The 24,307-nt window shown below is 45.8% G+C and overlaps 1 protein-coding gene across 2 annotated transcripts in view; it reads left to right on the top strand.

The window, feature by feature from the left end:
• Positions 1-24,307, top strand: part of LOC124524537 (solute carrier family 41 member 3-like) — a 101,089-nt gene that overhangs the window by 59,553 nt on the left and 17,229 nt on the right. For both annotated transcript variants that reach the window (XM_047096848.1, XM_047096849.1), the window contains exons 4-9: positions 20-91; positions 6,029-6,173; positions 15,620-15,766; positions 18,380-18,524; positions 19,956-20,035; positions 22,106-22,240. In XM_047096848.1, coding sequence (XP_046952804.1) covers positions 20-91; positions 6,029-6,173; positions 15,620-15,766; positions 18,380-18,524; positions 19,956-20,035; positions 22,106-22,240 — 724 coding nt within the window. The remainder of the gene's footprint in view (positions 1-19; positions 92-6,028; positions 6,174-15,619; positions 15,767-18,379; positions 18,525-19,955; positions 20,036-22,105; positions 22,241-24,307) is intronic.

Consider the following 24,307-nt stretch of genomic DNA (forward strand, 5'->3'; position numbering starts at 1 on the left):
CTTTTTCTTTTCATCCTAGGCCAACACTGGACAAATTGATGACACCCAAGAGCAGCACAGAGTTATCAGCAGTAACCTCGCCCTCATTCAGGTGACTCTCCCCTTTGTCCATTTGATGAATCTCCTTCCTGCTTTGAATCTGCAGTCAGGCCTGCTCCAGGTAGGAAGAGCAAAGACTAAGTGAGCCCTTGTCCCTGTACTCCAGACTGAGCTTTGGGAATGGGCCCCTCATCCATTCTGTAACCACCAGACCACACTCATGTGGCAGCTGGAGGATCAGCCCAACTACAGGCACTGGCACCGGAGTGTAGATGCCTCTTCTTGGAACCCAAGTTCCCTCCAGCTTCTCTACCTCCTTCTTTCCAAGACAGACTTATTGAAAGATTCACCTATACTTACTTACTCCTGTTTCTCATAGCATGGACAGGGCTAACTGCCTTCTCTTCCCACTGTCTTGACTTAAGCTATGCTTGCCAAAGTCACTGACATCCTAATTGGTGTACCCTCTGACTGCCTCGTGCATATGATCCTGCTTATAGTTTCTGGAGATTCTTCCTGTCTGGAAGTTCCTCCTTGGCCCCACTCCTGCCTCTCACCCTGTGCCTTCTCAGCTTTTGCAGGATATCCTCCAACCCCCACACCTTTGTCCCTTAAATGTTTCATGCTTGTTCAAACTTGAACCTCCTTCTAATAGACCCTAATTGGGCTAAGTTTTCATCCGAGGAGTCTCAGAGTATTACAAAATCAGGAAGCCTAGGGCAGGGCGAGACTGGGAAGAGATTGGCTCAGGACAAGAGAGGAAGTAGTTTTATCCAGAACCTTCTGGGCTTCTTTGGCTGGGGGCAGCTGAGGCTGCACAAAGCACCTGGACTCTAAGATCAGACAGGCTGGTGTTAAGGCTGTCATTTATCAACAGGTTGGCCTTGGGCAGACCACACAAGACTTGCTTAGCTGTATCTCCCTGTCCATCAGAGTAGGTGGATATCCACTTTACCTCTCACCTGGGTTCTAGAGCCACTGTTTCTGGCTGTCTACAGGGCATCTCCATTTGCCCCTCCCCGAAGCATCCCTGAAACACCTTAGCCAGATCTGGCATCATCACCTTATCTCCTCACACTTACCTCTTGTGAAGTCCCCAATCCTTAAGAGTTTGATGGTTGAAAGTTCATTTTGGGGGTAGACCCTTGGGCAAATCACCTCACCTTATCTGTAAGATGGTCTCTTGTGAGGTTTCAATCATGTAAGGCCATGGCACCTGGCCACATGTGGTAAACTCCCAATCATGGTAGCTGTGCCTAGTGAGGAGTCTTCCCATTAAATCAAGCCTGAGACCGAGTCTCTCTCAGCATCTCTGCTCCTCAACCTTATGACCACTCACGGAGGAGTCTGCCTCTGAGCTGTATTTGAATCCAGCCCTGCTTCTTTTCTTCCTTGCCTTGGCCTCTTGGTCTGCTGCATCACTGAACAAACCTCTTCATTGCCCCAGGTTCCTTCCCCTCTGGCTCCCCTCTGCTTGGACACCTGAGTGACCTTTTCTAAATCCTAGAGCTGATCAAACTGCCTCCTCCTGAAGCTCCTTTGTTGGTTCTACTTGTCAAAGTGTAGGCCTGGCCCAAAGGTACTCCTGGTCTGGTCCTTTCCCTTCCACAGCCTCATGTACCCCACACCTGCTGCCTTTGTGTGTGTGGTTGCCTTTCCTTGGAATGTCCTGTCTCTTCTTTTTCAACGTTTATTTATTTTTGGGACAGAGAGAGACAGAGCATGAACGGGGGAGGGGCAGAGAGAGAAGGAGACACAGAATCGGAAACAGGCCCCAGGCTTTGAGCCATCAGCCCAGAGCCTGACGCGGGGCTCGAACTCTCGGACCGCGAGATCGTGACCTGGCTGAAGTCGGACGCTTAACCGACTGCGCCACCCAGGCGCCCCTGTCCTGTATCTTCTTGTTCTTCCGGCAATGAAGTTCCAATCAGGTCTCAGTTCCAGCCCAACACCAGGGACTCTTTGGGGCCTTGCACATGCAGCTGCAGCTGACCTGGTTGCAATTCTGTGTGTAGATGTCTGCCTTCTCCACTTGAGCCAAGTCACCTGTGCCAGGACCATGGCCTATGGCTGAAGAGCTTTGGAGATTAAATGAGATGCTCGTGATGCCCTTAATAGAGAGGCTGGCAAGGGGCAGGTAATAAGTGCCTGAGCTACAAGTTTCCAAATCCTTGTCCATATGCATGCACATTTCCACATGATCGATTCTCAACCAACATTCATTAAGTCCTGACCTGGGCCAGACACTGGCTTGGCACATTCTGGTTCATAGCATGGATGTAAGTTTGTCTCTTCTGTTTGTTAAGGAGCTTAACATTGAGTCACACATGGTCCAATAAATTTCATAATTGAACTTTTAGTAACTTCATATTCTATCACAAATACACCCGACAGTAATATTTAAAATATACCCAAGAGTGATTTTTAACAATTGGTAGGGCCCAGGAACTCAACTAGTAAGACTGAAGTGCAGCCACTAAGAGCTGGTCCAACAGGGCCATTGCAAACTGTCCAAATTCAGCCCTATCCCACCTCATTCAACCTTCATCACATGGGTGCACATAAAATTGTTTGTAGGCTTCTGTCCAATAAATTACACAATGACATTGTTCTCTTTTTGCACGAATTTCTGAAGATAACTTCCCACAAGTTCACAAGGTATGAACAATTTAAAGATCTAGATTTTTCCAAAAAGGATTATAAAACATTTCAGTGCTTAGTATTAAGTAATAGCACCAGTGTTAATGTTTTAATTAGCTTCTCCATAACCTCACCAACATTGAAAGTATTCTTCTAAACTACTTTGTATTTGCCATATAGGTGTATGTGGCCATAGACAATATATGCTAGGACTTCCTGTGTTTTTTTTTAATATTGTTTTATTTAAGTAATGTCTACACCCAACCTGGGGCTTAAACTCACGACCCAAAGTCAAGAGTCATATGCTCTTCCAGTTGAGCCAGCTAGGTGTCCCTGTCTTTCTGTGTTTTTTTTTTTAAGCACAAAAAGTATAATGCTGTACATATAATTCTGTAACTTGTACTTTTAAGAATGACTTAATGAATGAAAATCACTTAGAATAGCAGATAGCACTCAGGAAATGTCAGCTCCGGTCATTATTCTCATTATTACGTGGTTCTTTGTTCACACGTGCAAATGTTGTACTGAGAAAATGCTAGATCATAAGGTATATGGGTAAATTGTAGCCAAGTTTCCTCCCAGAATTCCTGTACCAATTTTACCACCATCTATATGTAAGAGAACCATTTTCCCACATATTTGTCGATGTGTATTTTATATTATCAACCTTTTAGATTTTTAAAAATTTATCTAATGTTCATTTCTGAGGGAGAGAGAGAGAGCAGGGGAGGGGCAGAGAGGGAGGGAGAGAAAGAATCCCAAGCAGGCTCTGCATAGATGGCACAGAGCCCACTGCAGGACTCGAACCCATGAACCTTGAGATCATGAACTGAGCTGAAAGCAAGAGTCAGATGCTTAACCGACTAAGCCACCCAGGTGCCCCTAAACCTTTTAAATTTTAATTTTACCTAGTCTGGGGGATAAATATAGTGTACCCATGCACTCATTGATTGATTCATTCATTGGATAAGCACAGACAAGGGCTTAGCACCTGCTGAGTTCCCCACCCACCCCCGCCAAAACTGAGAGGGCACTGACCTTTTCATAGAGGAACACCAACATCAATTACAAAGAAATAAGATACCTACTTTCAAATTGGGATTAAATTTTTTTTCCTATTACTTGGGAAGCTGGTCACATTTTTGTTTGCTTTTTAGCCATTTGTATTTCCTTTTCTGTATCTTGTCAATTTATACTCCTTGTACATTTTTCTGTTGGGTTATCTTTTTTAAAAAGTTGGCGTCTGGGTGCCTGGGTGGCTCAGTCGGTTAAGCGGCCAACTTTGGCTCAGGTCATGATCTCGCGGTCCGCGAGTTCGAGCCCCACGTCGGGCTCTGTGCTGACAGCTCAGAGCCTGGAGCCTGTTTCAGATTCTGTGTCTCCCTCTCTCTGACCCTCCCCCCGTTCATGCTCTGTCTCTCTCTCAAAAATAAATAAACGTTAAAAAAAAAAAGTTGGCGTTGCTTGGGGTGCCTGGGTGGCTGAGTCTGTTAAACATCTGACTTTGGCTCAGGTCATGATCTTGCAGTTCATGAGTTCAAGCCCCACATCAGGCTCTGTGCTGACAGCTCAGAGCCTGGAGCCTGCTTCAGATTCTGTGTCTCCCTCTCTCTCTGCTCTTCTCCTGCTCATGTTCTGTCTCTCTCCCCTTCAAAAATAAATAAACATTAAAAAAACAAAAGTTGGCATTGCTTTGTAAAATGGACTTCATGATTTTGATCACTAACCCTTTATTACTTATAAATGCTCAGTTTCTGTCTTTGAAGTTTGTGGTATCACATAGAAGTCATACTTGGATTTATATACAGCTTATTTCATTTTTCTTCAGAGATTTTACACATCTTCAGAAGGAGTATTTCTCTAATCCAAAATCTGAAACATTATCCTATATTTTTTCTTTTCATACACTAGGTTTTATGTTTAGTGGGGTGTGTGTATGAATGGTATAATGTAGGAATCCTTTTTTTTCTCTTAGGTATCCACTTTTCCTTACCCCGTTTATTCAGTACCCACCCATTCCATACTAATTAGAAATGCCACCTTTATCATATTAAATTTCCATATATAAATTTTCATCTATTCTTGATGGTATTCCTGGACTCCAGTCTGTCCTGCTGATCTATTTGTCTGTTTTTGTGCCAGTACCACCCTGTTTTAATTACAGTAGCCTTAATTAAATATTGATAATGAATGTGCCAAACTCCCTCTTGATCTTTTTTCTCAAGGTGTCTTGGCTGTTCTTGCACATCTACTCATCTTTGTGGAACTTAAGATAAATTGTCAAGTGCCATGAAAAGTCTTGTTGGGACTTTCACTGGAATCACGTGGGTTAACTTGGGGAACATTTTCATCCATATATATGGTAGAGTTCTTTGTTTTTTTAGGCTTCTTTAATAATACAGCATGTTTCCATTGAGACATTTGAATTACAGTTGATCCTTGAACAATATGGGTTTGAACTGCATGGGTCCACTTATAGGCAGATTTGTTTTCATAAATACAGTACTGTAAATGTATGATTCCTTATGATGTTCTTAATTTTCTTTTCTCTAGCTTACTTTATTATGAGAATATAGTATATAACATAGCATACAAAATATGTGTGAATCAGGTTTGTGTTATGGGTAATGCTTCTGATCAGCAGTAGGCTGTTAGTAGTGAAGTTTTGAGGGAGTGACAAGTTATACACAGGTTTTCAACTTTACACAGTGTTGGCGCCCCTAGTGCCAGTGTTGGTCAAGGGTCAACTGTACTGCTAACATGCCAGTATTGATACTGAGATCTGGGCACCTCATGGTACTGGCCTGCATGAGCAGCAGAGGTGTGACGCCACTGAGATGAGATGGGAATTGCAGCTGGGATGGGGGAGAATGGAGAGAAAGAGGGCCACCAGCGTGAAGGGCAATTGCCAAGGAAGGAAAGTCTGGGAGAGAGAGAGAGTGTGCACAGAGACTTCCAAGGCATAGCTGTGGATTGTGGATTTCCACATTGCAGGGGAAGTTGCTTGTCTGAGCAGCTGGGGTTACAGAGCACTTTTGCCCAGACCAGTGAGAGGAGCCATGAGCAAGAGACTGGTGGCCCTTGGCCAAGGGCTGAGTAGTAGGTGAAGATTTTGTGATGGAAAATGGCATCAAACAAGTTGCAGAACAAGAAAACAATAGTTTTCAAGGGAGTTGGATTGAAGCAATGTGTTTGTTTTTTCCAGGTTGGAGGGGCTGTTGGCAAATTTTAGGGTGAGGAAAGGAGGTTGGGTGACCTCAAGGTCAGAGAGGAGGCGGAGGGAAAAGCAGGGAGGAACAATGGTGGTCAGAGACACCTTTCCTCATGTTTCTGATTTCTGCCCTGACAGGTGCAGGCCACTGTTGTGGGGTTCCTGGCTGCTGTGGCCGCCCTGCTGCTGGGTGCTATGTCTAGGGAGGAGTTGGACTTTGTGAAGGTGGAGTTGCTGTGTGCCAGCAGTGTCATCACCGCCTTTCTCGCTGCATTTGCCTTAGGTGAGCTGTGCCCCCACCCCAGTTACCACCCCCCCCCAGCTCTCTCTGTCCTCCATTCCTCAGTACTCTGCTCTCAACTCTTTGTGTTTCAGTTCCTTGAGATGTGGAAGATGGGTGCACTAATGGTGGGACCTCACATGTCCTGCCAGAGGGTGGGGGAGAGCCTGTTAGTTAAATCTCCAAGCCCCACCTTATGGATGGGCAAGGAGGACAATGAGTCCTTTCCTAGGCAATGTATGTGTGCAGGAGTGAGCTGCTGACTCCATTTCTCTTCCCTCTGCTTGTTCAGAGAACTGGCCTTTGCTCAGTGGACACATTCATCTGTTCATCCATTCTCCATCCATTCATTCACTCATTCAGTCAGTCAGTTTTTAAATGTTACTTGAGCACAGCTTGCAAATGGGCCTGTGGAAGACTCTGGCATCTGCAGTCCTGTAGGGAGCAAGACTCTAGCATTAGCCTCAATTTCATCTCTGCAGAGAGGTCTTTTCTGACTCACTCAAGTTCTGCCCTCCGTCCTTCTTCCCAGCTGCTGACATGCTCTTCTGCACTCTGCACCTGTTTTCCTTATTGAGCACTTATAAACATCTGCAATTGTTCACTTCGTTTTTTTCATTCTTTTCTGTCTCACCCCTTTGCTAGAATGTCAGCTCCTCAGAGAGGTGCCCTGTTAGAATAGGGCTTCTCCTATTCTGCTCCTGTCACACCGCCTGCCATGCATTAGATGCTTCCTCCATGTCTGCAGAAGGTGGAACACACAAGGAGTGACAAACAACCCTGTCTTCAGGGAACTCACCCATTTCAGGGGCAACCACGGTTGCCATGCAATTACCATAGAATGTCTCCCCATTCACTCCTTACTCAGTACTTACTGAGTGTCTACTGTGTGCCAGGCACTGGTGCAGTGGAGGGGATGCACTGGTGAGTAACTAGTAACTGTACTGTTTTGTGATGTGTATGTTCTGGTTTGGGGTGAGACATCAGTATGCAAGCACATAGCAAATTTTTTGTTTGTTTCTTTTTTTGTTTGTTTTTCAATATATGAAATTTATTGTCAAATTAGTTTCCATACAACACCCAGTGCTCATCCCAAAAGGTGCCCTCCTCAATACCCATCACCCACCCTCCCCTCCCTCCCACCCCCCATCAACCCTCAGTTTGTTCTCAGTTTTTAAGAGTCTCTTATGCTTTGGCTCTCTCCTACTCTAACCTCTTTTTTTCTTTTTTTTTTCCTTCCCCTCCTCCATGGGTTTCTGTTAAGTTTCTCAGGATCCACATAAGAGTGAAACCATATGGTATCTGTCTTTCTCTGTATGGCTTATTTCACTTAGCATCACACTCTCCAGTTCCATCCACGTTGCTACAAAGGGCCATATTTCGTTCTTTCTCATTGCCATGTAGTACTCCATTGTGTATATAAACCACAATGTCTTTATCCATTCATCAGTTCATGGACATTTAGGTTCTTTCCATAATTTGGCTATTGTTGAGAGTGCTGCTATAAACATTGGGGTACAAGTGCCCCTATGCATCAGTACTCCTGTATCCCTTGGGTAAATTCCTAGCAGTGCTATTGCTGGGTCATAGGGTAGGTCTATTTTCAATCTCCTGAGGAACCTCCACACTGTTTTCCAGAGTGGCTGCACCAATTTGCATTCCCACCAACAGTGCAAGAGGGTTCCCATTTCTCCACATCCTCTCCAGCATCTATAGTCTCCTGATTTGTTCATTTTGGCCACTCTGACTGGCGTGAGGTGATATCTGAGTGTGGTTTTGATTTGTATTTCCCTGATAAGGAGCGACGTTGAGCATCTTTTCATGTGCCTGTTGGCCATCCGGATGTCTTCTTTAGAGAAGTGTCTATTCATGTTTTCTGCCCATTTCTTCACTGGGTTATTTGTTTTTCAGGTGTGGAGTGTGGTGAGCTCTTTATAGATTTTGGATACTAGCCCTTTGTCCGATATGTCATTTGCAAATATATTTTCCCATTCCATTGGTTGCCTTATAGTTTTGTTGGTTGTTTCCTTTGCTGTGCAGAAGCTTTTTATCTTCATAAGGTCCCAGTAATTCATTTTTGCTTTTAATTCCCTTGCCTTTGGGGTTGTGTTGAGTAAGAGATTGCTACGGCTGAGGTCAGAGAGGTCTTTTCCTGCTTTCTCCTCTAGGGTTTTGATGGTTTCCTGTCTCACATTCAGGTCCTTTATCCATTTTGAGTTTATTTTTGTGAATGGTGTGACAAAGTGGTCTAGTTTCAACCTTCTGCATGTTGCTGTCCAGTTCTCCCAGCACCATTTGTTGAAGAGACTGTCTTTTTTCCATTGGATGTTCTTTCCTGCTTTGTCAAAGATGAGTTGGCCATACGTTTGTGGGTCTAGTTCTGGGGTTTCTATTCTATTCCATTGGTCTATGTGTCTGTTTTTGTGCCAATACCATGCTGTCTTGATGATTACAGCTTTGTAGTAGAGGCTAAAGTCTGGGATTGTGATGCCTCCTGCTTTGGTCTTCTTCTTCAAAATTCCTTTGGCTATTCGGGGCCTTTTGTGGTTCCATATGAATTTTAGGATGGCTTGTTCTAGTTTCGAGAAGAATGCTGGTGCAATTTTGATTGGGATTGCATTGAATGTGTAGATAGCTTTGGGTAGTATTGACATTTTGACAATATTTATTCTTCCAATCCATGAGCAGGGAATGTCTTTCCATTTCTTTATATCTTCTTCAATTTCCTTCATAAGCTTTCTATAGTTTTCAGTATTCAGATCTTTTACATCTTTGGTTAGATTTGTCCCTAGGTATTTTAGACTTCTTTGTGCAATTGTGAATCGGATCAGTTTCTTTATTTGTCTTTCTGTTGCTTCATTGTTAGTGTATAAGAATGCAACTGATTTCTGTACATTGATTTTGTATCCTGCAACTTTGCTGAATTCGTGTATCAGTTCTAGCAGACTTCTGGTGGAGTCTATCGGATTTTCCATGTATAATATCATGTCATCTGCAAAAAGCGAAAGCTTGACTTCATCTTTGCCAATTTTGATGCCTTTGATTTCCTTTTGTTGTCTGATTGCTGATGCTAGAACTTCCAACACCATGTTATACAACAGCGGTGAGAGTGGGCATCCCTGTCATGTTCCTGATCTCAGGGAAGAAGCTCTCAGTTTTTCCCCATTGAGGATGATGTTAGCTGTGGGATTTTCATAAATGGCTTTTATGATGTTTAAGTATGTTCCTTCTATCCTGACTTTCTCAAGGGTTTTTATTAAGAAAGGTGCTGGATTTTGTCAAAGCCATTTCTGCATTGATTGACAGGATCCTATGGTTCTTATCTTTTCTTTTATTAATGTGATGTATCACGTTGATTGTTTTGTGAATGTTGAACCAGCCCTGCATCCCAGGAATGAATCCCACTTGATCATGGTAAATAATTCTTTTCATATGCTGTTGAATTCGATTTGCTAGTATCTTATTGAGAATTTTTGCATCCATATTCATCAGGGATATTGGCCTGTAGTTCTCTTTTTTTTACTGGGTCTCTGCCTGGTTTAGGAATCAAAGTAATACTGGCTTCATAGAATGAGTCTGGAAGTTTTCCTTCCCTTTCTATTTCTTGGAATAGCTTGAGAAGGATAGGTATTATCTCTGCTTTAAACGTCTGGTAGAACTCCCCTGGGAAGCCATCTGGTCCTGGGCTCTTATTTGTTGGGAGATTTTTGATAACCGTTTCAATTTCTTCACTGGTTATGTGTTTGTTCAAGCTTTCTATTTCCTCCTGATTGAGTTTTGGAAGAGTGTGGGTGTTTAGGAATTTGTCCATTTCTTCCAGGTTGTCCAATTTGTTGGCATATAATTTGTCATAATATTCCCTGATAATTGTTTGTATCTCTGAGGGATTGGTTGTAATAATTCCATTTTCATTCATGATTTTATCTATTTGGGTCATCTCCCTTTTCTTTTGGAGAAGCCTGGCTACAGGTTTGTCAATTTTGTTAATTTTTTCAAAAAACCAACTCTTGGTTTCGTTGATCTGCTCTACAGTTTTTTTTAGATTCTATATTGTTTATTTCTGCTCTGATCTTTGTTATTTCTCTTCTTCTGCTGGGTTTAGGCTGCCTTTGCTGTTCTGCTTCTTTTTCCTTTAGGTGTGCTGTTAGATTTTGTATTTGGGATTTTTCTTGTTTCTTGAGATAGGCCTGGATTGCAATGTATTTTCCTTTCAGGATTGCCTTTGCTGCGTCCCAAAGCGTTTGGATTGTTGTATTTTCCTTTTCGTTTCTGCCCATATATTTTTTAATTTCATCTCTAATTGCCTGGTTGACCCACTCATTCGTTAGTAGGGTGTTCTTTAACCTCCATGCTTTTGGAGGTTTTCCAGACTTTTTCCTGTGGTTGATTTCAAGCTTCATAGCATTGTGGTCTGAAAGTATGCATGGTATAATTTCAATTCTTGTATACTTATGAAGGGCTGTTTTGTGACCCAGTATATGATCTATCTTGGAGAATGTTCCATGTGCACTCGAGAAGAAAGTATATTCTGTTGCTTTGGGATGCAGAGTTCTAAATAGATCTGTCAAGTCCATCTGATCCAATGTGTCATTCAGGGCCTTTGTTTCTTTATTGACCATGTGTCTAGATGATCTATCCATTTCTTTTTTTTTTTTTTTTTTTTTAATTTTTTTTTTTTCAACGTTTATTTATTTTTGGGACAGAGAGAGACAGAGTATGAACGGGGGAGGGGCAGAGAGAGAGGGAGACACAGAATCGGAAACAGGCTCCAGGCTCTGAGCCATCAGCCCAGAGCCCGACGCGGGGCTCGAACTCACGGACCGCGAGATCGCGACCTGGCTGAAGTCGGACGCTTAACCGACTGCGCCACCCAGGCGCCCCTATCCATTTCTGTAAGTGGAGTGTTAAAGCCCCCTGCAATTACCACATTCTTATCAATAAGGTTGCTTATGTTTATGAGTAATTGTTTTATATATTTGTGGGCTCCGGTATTCGGCGCATAGACATTTATAATTGTTAGCTCTTCCTGGTGGATAGACCCTGTAATTATTATATAATGCCCTTGTTCATCTCTTGTTACAGCCTTTATTTTAAAGTTTAGTTTGTCTGATATAAGTATGGCTACTCCAGCTTTCTTTTGGCTTCCAGTGGCATGATAAATAGTTCTCCATCCCCTCACTCTCAATCTAAAGGTGTCCTCAGATCTAAAATGAGTCTCTTGTAGACAGCAAATAGATGGGTCTTGTTTTTTTATCCATTCTGATACCCTATGTCTTTTGGTTGGCGCATTTAATCCGTTTACATTCAGTGTTATTATAGAAAGATACGGGTTTAGAGTCATTGTGATGTCTGTATGTTTTATGCTTGTAGCGATGTCTCTGGTACTTTGTCTCACAGGATTCCCCTTAGGATCTCTGGTAGGGCTGGTTTAGTGGTGACAAATTCCTTCAGTTTTTGTTTGTTTGGAAAGACCTTTATCTCTCCTTCTATTCTAAATGACAGACTTGCTGGATAAAGGATTCTCGGCTGCATATTTTTCCTGTTCAGCAAATTAAAGATCTCGTGCCAATCCTTTCTGGCCTGCCAAGTTTCAAAAGAGAGATCAGTCACGAGTCTTATAGGTCTCCCTTTATATGTGAGGGCACGTTTATCCCTTGCTGCTTTCAGAATTTTCTCTTTATCCTTGTATTTTGCCAGTTTCACTATGATATGCCGTGCAGAAGATCGATCAAGTTACGTCTGGAGGGAGTTCTCTGTGCCTCTTGGATTTCAATGCCTTTTTCCTTCCCCAGTTCAGGGAAGTTCTCAGCTATTATTTCTTCAAGTACCCCTTCAGCACCTTTCCCTCTCTCTTCCTCCTCTGGGATACCTATTATGTGTATATTATTTCTTTTTAGTGTATCACTTAGTTCTCTAATTTTCACCTCATACTCCTGGATTTTTTTATCTCTCTTTTTCTCAGCTTCCTCTTTTTCCATAACTTTATCTTCTAGTTCACCTATTCCCTCCTCTGCCTCTTCAATCCGAGCCATCGTGGTTTCCATTTTGTTTTGCATTTCGTTTAAAGCGTTTTTCAGCTCCTCGTGACTGTTCCTGAGTCCCTTGATCTCTGTAGCAAGAGATTCTCTGCTGTCCTCTATACTGTTTTCAAGCCCAGCGATTAATTTTATGACTATTATTCTAAATTCACTTTCTGTTATATTAATAAATCCTTTTTGATCAGCTCATTAGCTGTTGTTATTTCCTGGAGATTCTTCTGAGGGGAATTCTCCCGTTTGATCATTTTGGATAGTCCCTGGAGTGGTGAGGACCTGCAGGGCACTTCCCCTGTGCTGTGGTGTATAACTGGAGCTGGTGGGCGGGGCCACAGTCAGACCTGATGTCTGCCCCAGCCCACCGCTGGGGCCACAATCAGACTGGTGTGTGCCTTCTCTTCCCCTCTCCTAGGGGCGGGATTCACTGTGGGGTGGCATGGCCCGTCTGGGCTACTTGCACACTGCCAGGCTTGTGGTGCTGGGGATCTGGCGTATTAGCTGGGGTGGGTAGGCAAGGTGCACCGGGGCAGGAGGGGCAGGCTTAGCTCGCTTCTCCTTAGGTGATCCACTTCAGGAGGGGCCCTGTGGCAGCCAGAGGGAGTCAGACCCGCTGCGGGAGGGGTGGCTCCGCAGAAGCACAGTGTTGGGTATTTGCGCGGAGCCAGCAAGTTCCCTGGCAGGAACTGGTTCCCTTTGGGATTTTGGCTGGGGGATGGGCGAGGGAGATGGCGCTGGCGAGCGCCTTTGTTCCCCGCCAAAGTGAGCTCTGTTGTCCCGGGGCTCAGCAACTCTCCCTCCCTTTGTCCTCCAGCCTTCCCGCTTTCCGAGCAGAGTTGTTAACTTATGACCTCCCAGGTGCTAAGTCCCGCTTGCTGTCGGAACACACTCCATCCATCCATCAGGCCCCTCCGCTTTTGCAAGCCAGACTCGGGGGCTCTACTTGGCCGGCGGGCTGCCCCTCCGCCCCGGCTCCCTCCCGCCAGTCCGTGCAGTGCGCACCGCCTCTCCGCCCTTCCTACCCTCTTCCGTGAGCCTCTCGTCTGTGCTGGGCTCCAGATACTCTGTTCTGCTAGTCTTCTGGTGGTTTTCTGGGTTATTTAGGCAGGTGTAGGTGGAATCTAAGTGATCAGCAGGATGCGCAGTGAGCCCAGCGTCCTCCGACACCGCCATCTTCCCCGAAAGTCGCACATAGCAAATTTTAGCTAAGTGCAAGTGTCTCCTTTTTGAAGCCTCTCTGATCAGCTCTCTAGCATCACGCCCCCATTCATAGTCCTGCTTTCTTTTCATGTCCTGTTTTTTACTTCAAATGCTTGTTCACTTACTTGTGTGCTGTCCCTCCACCCAACAAGCATTTACTGTATGAACCCAGAGCCTGATGGCTATTTTCAACACCTAAAATAGGCATATTACCAGCTGCCAAATGTTTGCTGAATGAGTGGACTTCATTTTGGTTCTCTTCTGGACTGCATGTCTGAGTGTCTCTCGCAAACAATGTGCACGTATAAGAAAGAATAAGTGCTAACTGGGAATTGGATTTGTATTTACTCTTCTGTTCTTCATCTGCTCATGAAACACCTTTGAGCTCAGCTCTCTGTAAGGATAATGTGGCGGGTTATTTAGTGGTTTCTCTTCCTTCCTGTGCTAGTGTATATAATTGGGATGGAGGGTAAGAGTGCAGAAACCCAGGAGCAAATTCATAAACTGCACTTCCCTGGGCAGACGGCTCCTGGTCATATACCTGTGCCTATGCACATGGGGCAGGGGCTAGGACGCCATCACTCAGTCTGTCCAAGGGAAGAGAAGAATGAGTATGCCACACCTTGTGGAGAAATAGAGCCCAAGAGATACTTGATATGAAGTCTCTGAAAACAACACAATCCGATAATTCCAGAGGCCAGTCCTGTTCCTGTGGAGTCTTGTAGAGAATGTCATTCCTAGCTCCCCATTTTCCAGATGAGGAAAGTGAAGCATAGATGAGGGGTGAAGTTCAGCAGCATGGACATAAACTGGGTTGTCCAAAGATGTGTACAAGTTGAGGAGCATGGCTGGTGGCTCATAGTGTGACCTAAGTATGACTGCTGTAAAGCCAGGTGGTGGTGGTGGTTTTTAATAAGTGCTCTCAAACTGGTGGTTTCGATGTAGTCCCTATTTTTCACCAGACCACCAGCCACACAGACTCAACCTCACTTAGAACTGGCATTTCAAAAGAGATAAAGTAGCTGTGACCTGGTCACAAAATAGGGCACAAACTGTGGCCAGTGGCAGCAGTGTTAGTAGGCCTTGAGGTGATAATTCTAATTATATTTAGAGTTACAGAGTAGTGAGTAAAGTATTAAAACACCAAGAGCCAAGATAAAATGTGTCTTTTTAAAAAATGTTTATTTATTTATTTTGAGAGAAAGAAAGAGTGAGTGGTACAAGCTTAAGCAGGGGAGGGGTAGAGGGAGAGGGAGAGAGAGAGAGAATGCCAGGCAGGCTCCGTGCTGTCATCACAGAGCCTGACATGGGGCTCGACCCCACAAACCATGAGATCATGACCTGCGTCAAAACCAAGAGTTGGACGCTTAACTGACTGAGCCAGCCAGGAGCCCCCAATGCTGTTGGATTAAGTCCTAGGCAGTAGATGAGGGCTGGAAGATTGCATGTGACAGTCATCTCAGAACACAGAACACAAAATAGGACCCAGGGAGGTATAGTGGCCACGAGAATGTGTCTCTTGGGTTTCCAGTGCTACACCCAAAAATTTACCCCCACTCCCCGCTGTTAGAGGTTACCTGCTGCCTTCGCCCAGTGGTGGCCCTGCCAGGATCCTGAGATGGGTCTGTTCACCAGAGATGTGGACCTGCTGACAATGCTGTGCTGTTGTCTGCATGTGCTTCCCCTGCTTTCCTTCCTGTCTTCCACTGCGGGTGGCCTACATGCCATCTCGTGGCTCTCCCAACACCCCTGTGGCCCCCCCATTCCTCCCCACAGGGTTTGTCCCTAACAAACCTCTCATGTGGCTAATCCCACTGGGGCACCTGTGTCCCCAGGGACCCCGACAGACACAAGAGGCTGTGCTCTGCCCCTGGGGCTCTGTTGCTCAGAGCGGTTTTGGAGTCCTCTTCCTGTCAGGGAGCAGCTGTGAGCTTCACATCTGTAGTTTCTGGTTTGGGAGCCCAGGAACCACCTCCCTGCTGTCTCCCCCATGGGTTTGAGTGTATCATCAAATCTTTCAGGCTGCTGGACACCACACCCGCAAGTCGCAGGGTCCACCCTACTGCAGCCTTCTCAGGCTTCAGCATAGTGGGGAAACTGAGTGTTAGGGCAGCCTGGCTCCAGGGGAGGGCTGTGTGGATAGAAGCAAGTTACTGAGCAGCCTCCCGACCACTTTCTCATCCTGTGCTTTGAGTTTCTTCTGCCACCTCCCTGCAGGAATGCTGATGGTCTGCATAGTAATTGGTGCTCGGAAGCTTGGGGTCAATCCAGACAACATTGCCACGCCCATTGCTGCCAGCCTGGGAGACCTCATCACGTTGTCCATCCTGGCCTTTGTTAGCAGCTTCTTCTATAAACACAAAGGTAAGAGGTACCCCTTGAGGTGGGGCACACGAACAAGGCTGGGTCCAATGTCGGCAAACAGCAAGCTCTCCCATCCACTCAGGTCAGCAGATAAGTTCAGTCTCCACCTTAGGGCAGGGGTATGCAAGGAGACCAGGGAGGGCCAGAGGATGGCCTGGCCACTTCAGTGCGCCCTCATAGGTTAACAGACCCTCCATGGGTAAGGCATGTGTCACACCAGACACATACAAACCAGCTGGGAAGGGACTCCCAAGGAGGCATGTCATAGCCATGGGCAGCAGCATATGCTCTCCCTGCTGGTGTGAGGCAGGAAAAGCCCAGGTCTCCTCAGAAGGTGGCCCAGTGCCCTGGTCATCAGCCAAGGAAGGCATTCACACCTCTTGTGTGACAGACCCTTGTGGCCAGAGGCTCTGACTCCACCAGGGGTCTCCCTAGATCTGCCCTGGGGGCACACTGAACATGTTCTGCCCTGGGCATTGTGGACAGGTAGCATCTCCCTTCCCCAGATGGTTCTCACCTGCTGACTACTCCCCTCTGAGCATCACAGTTTTTGCTTTCCACCTAAGCTGGCTGCCCACAGTTGTTTGGATCTAGTAAGTGTTGATTCTGTGCATGGTCATAACCCCAAGTACCTGGGAGCAGGTGGCATCAGTGAGTGGAGTGGACAGTGAAGAAGATGGTGGACAGCAGTGGGGAATTTGGTGACACTTATTTGGAGGACATACCTAGACACAGGCACAGACACAGCGAAGCTCTGGCTTATCATTGCCCTGTGGGAACTCAGACTCCGGAGCAAGAGAAATCACCCAATGCTTACATGCTGGCAGCTGAAGCAGACTGACAGAATACCTGTGATTTGGTGTGTCTGGGCATTGAGACCCTCTCCCTCTCAGCTCTGGGACCAGCTCCTTGTCACCCCAGGAACTGCCTGCCACCAATACTGTTTGATGGTTGGGAGATCCTCAAAGTTCCTGTAAGTGGCAATGAAGATCTAATGATAAGATGACCTAATTTTATCTTTAAACCATAGTGAATTTAAAACAAGACTTGTGTGTGGGTTGGTTAATCGAGTTTTACTTATAAAACAAATTTGGATCACTGGTGTTTCCAGACCCTTCTTCTCTGCCCTACTGTGCATGTTGCAATACATGACTTAGTAGCTGTTGAATCATTGTTGGGTTGTCCGTCCCTCAAATTAGACTGAATTTATCTTGGGTGCACTTACAGGTTCACTGGGCCTGGCACATATGAGATAAATCTTCACTGATGAAGAATGAGCTGTTGATTGTGTCATCTATCAGTGTAGTTGGGAAGACAAGCCATGTGTGGGGGAAGTATTCATCATGGTGGTGGGAAAATATGAAGTGGAGCCTCTGCCAGGGCTCCTGAATCATTCTAGAAAAATCAGACTGAAAAAATGTCCTAAAAGCAGCACTCCTGTAGGCTGCTGCTTCCTAGAGCTTTTGAGACTTGCTTAGAGCTTCCTGGGCCTGTCTCCCACCTCCTGGGATGGCGAAGAGGCTGGCCCCTTCCATGATGAGTTACTTTGTCTGTAGTCCAAGTTGAGCAACTGTGGCCTGTGCTTCCATGTAGCTGCCCAAGGAGACCGGCCTCCCTATGGCAGAGGAATGAACCATGATTGTTTAGTGCAGAGAAAGACAAGAGGGGAGGGGTCCTCCTAATGATGCTGCTCAGAGAAATGGGATGTGGGGCACAGACCTACCTGCACACCTCTACGTGCTGGGGTCCACTTGGCAGAGGACTGTGCACCACCTGAGCCTGTCCTTTAGAGGTGGGGCTGGGGGTGAGAGGATAGCTCTAGAGAAAGCTGGTGTCTTGTTTGGAGTGATTGGGAAGGTGACACACAAAATATAAGGGAATGATGTATGTGGGGCCCTGACCTGGCTCCAGGAACAGTCAGGTGTCCCAGAACCGTCAGAGTTCTGCTGGCTCCAACCAGCAGAGAAGATGACACAGGGGCATAAGTAGCTGCAAAGCTGGGTGTGGTCTGAGCCCTGAGGGACCCATAGATGCTGGGGAGGCCACCTTAGGCTGGCCTCAGCCAGGAGCAGATTGGCATCATTAACCAACCCTGGCTGTAGCCCTGATGTCTGCATGCTGGCTCGGGTGCTGGTGGGCCACCTCTTCATGCTGTAGTCTCTCCTATGCCCATCTGAGGGGGAATGGAGAACATGACATGAGTTTGTGCTCAGAAGGTGCTGGGCACAGTGCTGGCCTGTGGACACAATCCCATAAATGTAACCATTAATAATAATAATAATAATAATAAGGTTGAGGTGGAAGGAGATGGGAGAGGTTATGTATGTCAGGAAAATAGCAAAAAAGAGAAGTAAAGGGGCTTGTGACAGGAATTGAGGATAAAGAGGAGCTTTTCCAGTTGCTTAATAAGATGGACAAAATCTTTAGAAGTATGGTAGGTTGTCCACCCTAAACTGCCGGAGACAGAAGCATCTCCTCAGCTCCAAGCCCACCTCTAATCATTGCAGCCCAGACTGTGGCCCCACAGTCCATGCTCATGTGCCCTGGCACTCACACTGTCTGTCTATCTGTCTGTCTGTCTGTCTGTCTCTCTCTCTCTCTCTCTCCTCCCAGATAATCGATACCTGACGCTGCTGGTCTGTATCAGCTTCACGGCCCTGATCCCCTTGTGGGTCCTCATTGTCAAGCAGAACCCGCCCATCATGAGGATCCTGAAGTTCGGGTGGTTCCCAATCATTCTAGCGATGGTCATCAGCAGGTGCGCATGAGTGAGGGCTGCCACCACCCCTTTGCTCTCCATACCACCCCTGTCTGGCCTCTGCAGACAGGGAGAGTGGCCTGAGGCCACCAAGCCTCCAGGGTGAGGATGTAAATCATGTGGGTTTAAATCATTTTCTGGCTAATCATGGTTGGAGGGAATCATTGCTGTGGGCTCCCTCACTAAGTCCTGGTGCTGGTTGTTGAGTCATACCTCTTTGTTCTTCATCTCTTTCCCTCTCACCAAGAACCTTAGGCCTTATTCTGAGAGGCAGTCCTGTTTACCACTGCAGGAGTATCAGAGCCAAGAAGAACTGAACCTGGAAACATCAGATGAACACACTGATGCCAGGACCTCTTGTCCCCTCGTGACACTGCAGGACACCTGTCTCCCCCATCCCTGCTGCCAGAGTTCCCCTGCTTGGGCTTCAGGGAGTCCCTCACCTGGCCCTACAGTGATGGCTCTGTGGATACCATTTCCACAGCATGGCTGCTGGTGGGACCTAGTGGGGCTGAGGGATTCATCCCCCTGGGCCCTTGGGCCTTCAGCTGAGCTCAGGTCTTCCACCCTTGAACCTCACTCTCCAGAGCCCTTTCTGTTAGTAGACCTGGATGATCACCACCCCAGTGCTTTCTGGGGTGCTTTCCAAACTTTGAATCTTAGGGAGAAGTGGTTATGGTCCAGGTGTCTTTGATTCCAGAAAGCTCCTGGGCTCCTCTTACGAACTGATCCAACTTTGCCAGGACTGTAGGAGCAGGGCAGTCTTTGCTGAACTCCAGGGGCTGGTAGGAGCAAGGTCTTATTGCAGCATCTCTGAGAACAAGGAGCAGAAGCGGATTCTCATGCAGGTTCCATTTACTGCTCAGGAAAGTAGCAGTTCAGTTGTGGTACATGAGCTGTCACATGGGAGAGCCCAGCCAGCTACGTGGCCTCAGAGAGTTTGTAACTTGTTTTTAATGGGCTAACATTATCTGATGGGCCTTCTGGAACAGCTGAGGCTCAAAATAGAGGTGGAGAACCATGTGCGTGGTGGAGAGGACACTGTGGATACCAGCCTGTCTATATCAGATATTTTGTGTAGGGGTCAGGAAAGTGTTTGCTACACTGAGAAAGGAAACTGGTAAGACATTTTGAAAAAAAATTTTTTTTAAATATTTGTTTATTTTTGTGAGAGAGAGTGAGCCAGCGAGCATGACTGGGGGGAGGGGCAGAGAGAGAGAGAAAATGCTAAACAGGCTCCAGGCTCTGAGCTGTCAGTATATAGCCCGACGTGGGGCTCGAACTCCAGAATAATGAGATCACGACCTGAGCTGAAGTCAGACTCTCAACCGACTGAGCCACCCAGGTGCCTCTGATAAGACATTTTGTATAGAGGTATACCAGGTCCCCTACAAGGATAAACTAATCATTTGCCCTCTGCTCTCTCCCCAGTTTTGGAGGGCTCATCTTGAACAAAACCATTTCTAAACAGCAATTCCAAGGCATGGCCATATTTACTCCCATCATATGTGGTAGGTATTGGCAGTCACCATCACCTGGGACCCCTGGGCTGTGTTAGCCCCCAGGGCCTGGGCAGTGGGACCTGAAAAGCAGTGACTTCAGAGCTCCAGCCCCAGGCCCTCAAAGGCAGAATCTGGAAACTGAGCCATGGCTGTGTTTCTGCTGGGCAGGGACTACCAGGCTGGTTTTTCTCATATGGAAGGAGATCCTTAGGGAGAAAGCCCTGACCACTGCTCCACCAGCTCACATTCTTCCTCACAGTCACCACAGAGGCTTGAGCTGTCCCACAGAGCTAAATCTCATGCCTTGAAGGCACATCTAAGCCAGGATTCACTGGCACCTGATCGTGGCCTTCAGAACTGGGGTGTTGGCTTCTCATGGTCTGTTTGTATGTTTGTTTGCTAATTTCTTAAATTTAGATTCATTGATGACATTTAAAACTAAGAATTTTGCACATAAAAATCTGGATTTCTGCCTTCTCCAAAAGCAAGACTGTGACAATACTGAGTTTACATTCTGGGTGAGGAAACAATCAGCTGCCACTCAGACAGGACTTGTGTTTGTCCGGTTTGCCTGAATCCCCTCCATTCCTTGTTGTCTTCCACCCAACCCTTCATTGATCTCCCTTCTAGGCTTAGATCCTATGGGCTCTTTTAACCAAAGCTTGGTTTGTGTCTGGCTTCTGATAAGGATCTGTAAATGGGACTGACCAATCAGGGAGGGAACCAAATGTGATAGCTTTTTGCACACTTTGCTTGGTCCCAGACCCTGGTGTTCTGGGGCTGCAGAAACAGGCTACAGAGGCCTTTGGGCACCCCCTCTCCCCATTTCCATGGGAACACAGGTGACTATTCCTTGAATATCAGTGGGGCACCCAGCACGTCTGTCCCAGTAGAGGCAGGGCTTGCCCGTCATACAAGGAGTTGGCCATGTGGAAGACAACAACTGCTAAGGCAGGCTAAAGCTTGGAAAGATTTCCTTGGATGTCACCAACTCAGATGACTGTGGGGCAACATGAGAATGTTGAATGAGTTCAGCCAGTATGACAGTAGCTGGGCAGTAAGGAGCAGCAAGGAATAGGTCATGCTGCAGAAAGTGTTCCTGGTATGGAGGGAGAGGGGCCTGCTTAGCTCCAACCAATTGCTGCCTGGCAAGTTTGGAGGTCCACAGTTGCCAGAACTGACTTGTTAGGAGAAGCCAGCAATTTATGTAAATGCTAACAATTAATTTGAGTTACATTTTTAAATCCACTCTTCCCCACATGATTTTTAAATCATGTGGATTGAGTAAAATAGATCTGCAGCCATCCTCTGCCCACAGACCTTTGCATCCAGGGTTGTTGGTCTCTACCTCTGGAGATCACTGGGGCACATCTGGCCCAATGAGGGGTTATTCCCCAATGGGCTGAGGAAACAGGATGGAGGCAGCCTTCCCACTCTCTAAAGAAGATGGTCCTGAACAGGTGCTCTTCTCTGTCAGCCTGTAATCCTGTCCCTGCAAAGACAGCTCAGCATGGCCTTTGTCGTCTTGGCATGGTCCATTCTCTGTGGAAGCTGGGAGTCTCAGCCATAAGCCCCAGGCCTGTTGCATATGCTATCCCCTCTTCCCTTGCTGCTGTTGCCCACCTTCTCTTCCATCTCCTTTCCACCTTAGGTGAAAAAATCTTTTCATTTTCTCAGATGTTCCAGTCTGTAATCTGATCCCTGTCACTTCCCACGGCCTTGAGGTCCTTATCAAAATATCTTCCCATAGACCTTTCCATCACTCTCCCTCCCTCCCTCTACTTGACAAATCTGTATTGTAAACCTACTTTGCCAGTCACATTTCCCTCACCATAAGAGGTAACTGTCAAGGTGATACAGTTACTACCCTGGCACTAAACTCACAAGGTCGAGTTTACCCTTGCTTGCAGTTTACCCTTGCTTACCCTTAAAAATCTGTTGTAAAGTGGGAGGGAAGGAAAAGAGACCAAGTGCTACATCAATCAAGGGAGGCTTCTGGAGGAAGTAGACTTAAAATAAGGGCCAGAACTGAGAGACTGGCATAAAAAGGGGGAAACCACATTCTTTTTCTCCTCCCAGGTGTTGGTGGCAATCTGGTGGCAATTCAGACCAGCCGGATCTCCACCTACCTGCACATGTGGAGCACACCTGGTGTCCTACCCCTCTGGATGAAACAATACTGGCCTAATCCATGCTCCACTTTCTGCACCTCAGGTGAGTCTGGTATCTTCTGGAAGCCACATGGCCATTTCTTTCAACAAGTAAAATTTGCCATTAGTGGAATCTGGTGTCTGTAGCAACAGAGGTCTAAGGCCGGTGCTGACTTCAACAGAGATCATCTTCAAGGTCATGAGTCCTTCTCCCAGAGACCTGACTCCCACCCTTGCCTTTAGTTGATTGATTGATTGATTCATTCATTCATTCATTTAAATATTCAAATATTCAAACATTCAAATATTCATTGAAGGTCTGCCAGGTACTAGATGTCACATTATTGTGATGAGTCAGGGAAAGCTGAGTCTGGTCCCCATGTATATACATGGTCCAGAAGAGCAGATACAGGGAGCCAGTGTGGCTCAGTTGGTTGATCGTCCCAACTTTTTATTTTTGGCTTAGGTCATGACCCCAATGTCATGGGAAAGTCTCTCTCTCTCTCTCTCTCTCTCTCTCCCTCTCTCCCACTCTCCCACTCTCCCACTCTCCCTCTCCCCCTCTTCCTCCCTCCCTCTGCCCATAGTACTCTCTCCCTCTCTAAAAGCAAAAACAAACAAACAGAAGAGCAGATAAACACACCAAAAATGGAGCTCTTGACTACATATTGTGGTATGGTTTTTAGGGTTTGTTTCTTTGTTTATTTTTTTTAAATTTTATATTTATTTTTAAAAATTTATATCCAAATTAGCATATAGTGAAACAATGATTTCAGGAGTAGATTCCTTAATGCCCCTATGCATTTAGCCCATCCCCCCTCCCACAACCCCTCAATCAACCCTCAGTTTGTTCTCCATATTTATGAGTCTCTTCTGTTTGTCCCCCTCCCTGTTTTTTATTATTTTTTTTCCCTTCCCTTATGTTCATCTGTTTTGTCACTTGAAGTCCTCATATGAGTGAAGTCATATGATTTTTGTCTTTCTCTGACTAATTTCACTTAGAATAATACCCTCCAGTTCTATCCACGTAGTTGGAATGGCAAGATTTCATTCTTTGTGATTGCTGAATAATACTTCATTGTATATATATGCCACATTTTCTTTATCCATTCATCCATCGATGGACATTTGGGCTCTTTCCATACTTTGGCTATTGATGATAGTGCTGCTATAAACATGGGGTGCATGTGTCCCTTTGAAACAGCACACCTATATCCCTTGGATAAATGCCTAGTAGTGCAATTGCTGGGTCTTAGCATAGTTCTATTTTTAGTTTTTTGAGGAACCTCCATACTGTTTCCTAGAGTGGCTGCACAAGTTTGCATTGCCACCAACAATGCAAAAGAGACCCTCTTTCTCCATATCCTTGCCAACATCTGTTGTGGCCTGAGTTGTTAATGTTAGCCATTCTGACAGGTGTCAGGTGGTATCTCATTGTGGTTTTGATTTGGATTTCCCTAATGATGAGTGGTGTTGAGACTTTTTTCATGTGTTAGTTGGCCATGGGATGTCTTCCTTGGAGAAGTGTCTATTCATGTCTTTTGCCCATTTCTTCACTGGATTATTTGTTTTTTGGGTGTTGAGTTTGATAAGTACTTTGTAGATTTTGGATACTAACCCTTTATCTGATATGTCATTTGCAAATATCTTCTCCCATTCTGTCAGTTGCCTTTTAGTTTTGCTGATTGTTTCCTTCGCTGTGCACAAGCTTTTTATTTTGATGAGGTCCCAGTAGTTCATTTTTGCTTTTGTTTCCCTTGCCTCTGGAGACGTGTTGAGTAAGAAGTTGCTGCGGGCAAGATGAAAGAGGTTTTTGCCTGCTTTCTCCTCAAGGATTTTAGTGGCTTCCTGTCTTACATTGAGGTCTTTCATCCATTTTGAGTTTATTTTTGTATGTGGTGTAAGAAAGTGGTCCAGGTTCATTTTTCTGCATGTCGCTGTCCAGTTTTCCCAGCACCACTTGCTGAAAAGATTGTCTTTATTCCATTGGATATTCTTTCCTGCTTTGTCAAAGATTAGTTGGCCATATATTTGTGGGTCCATTTCTGCATTCTCTATTCTGTTCCATTGATCCGAGGGTCTGTTCTTGTGCCAGTACCATACTGTCTTGATGATTACAGCTTTGTAGTAT

Source organism: Lynx rufus, unplaced genomic scaffold (genome assembly GCF_022079265.1).
Source record: "Lynx rufus isolate CCGP_SWC_20201006 ecotype Redwood Valley unplaced genomic scaffold, mLynRuf1.p SCAF_4, whole genome shotgun sequence".
Taxonomy (NCBI): domain Eukaryota; kingdom Metazoa; phylum Chordata; class Mammalia; order Carnivora; family Felidae; genus Lynx; species Lynx rufus.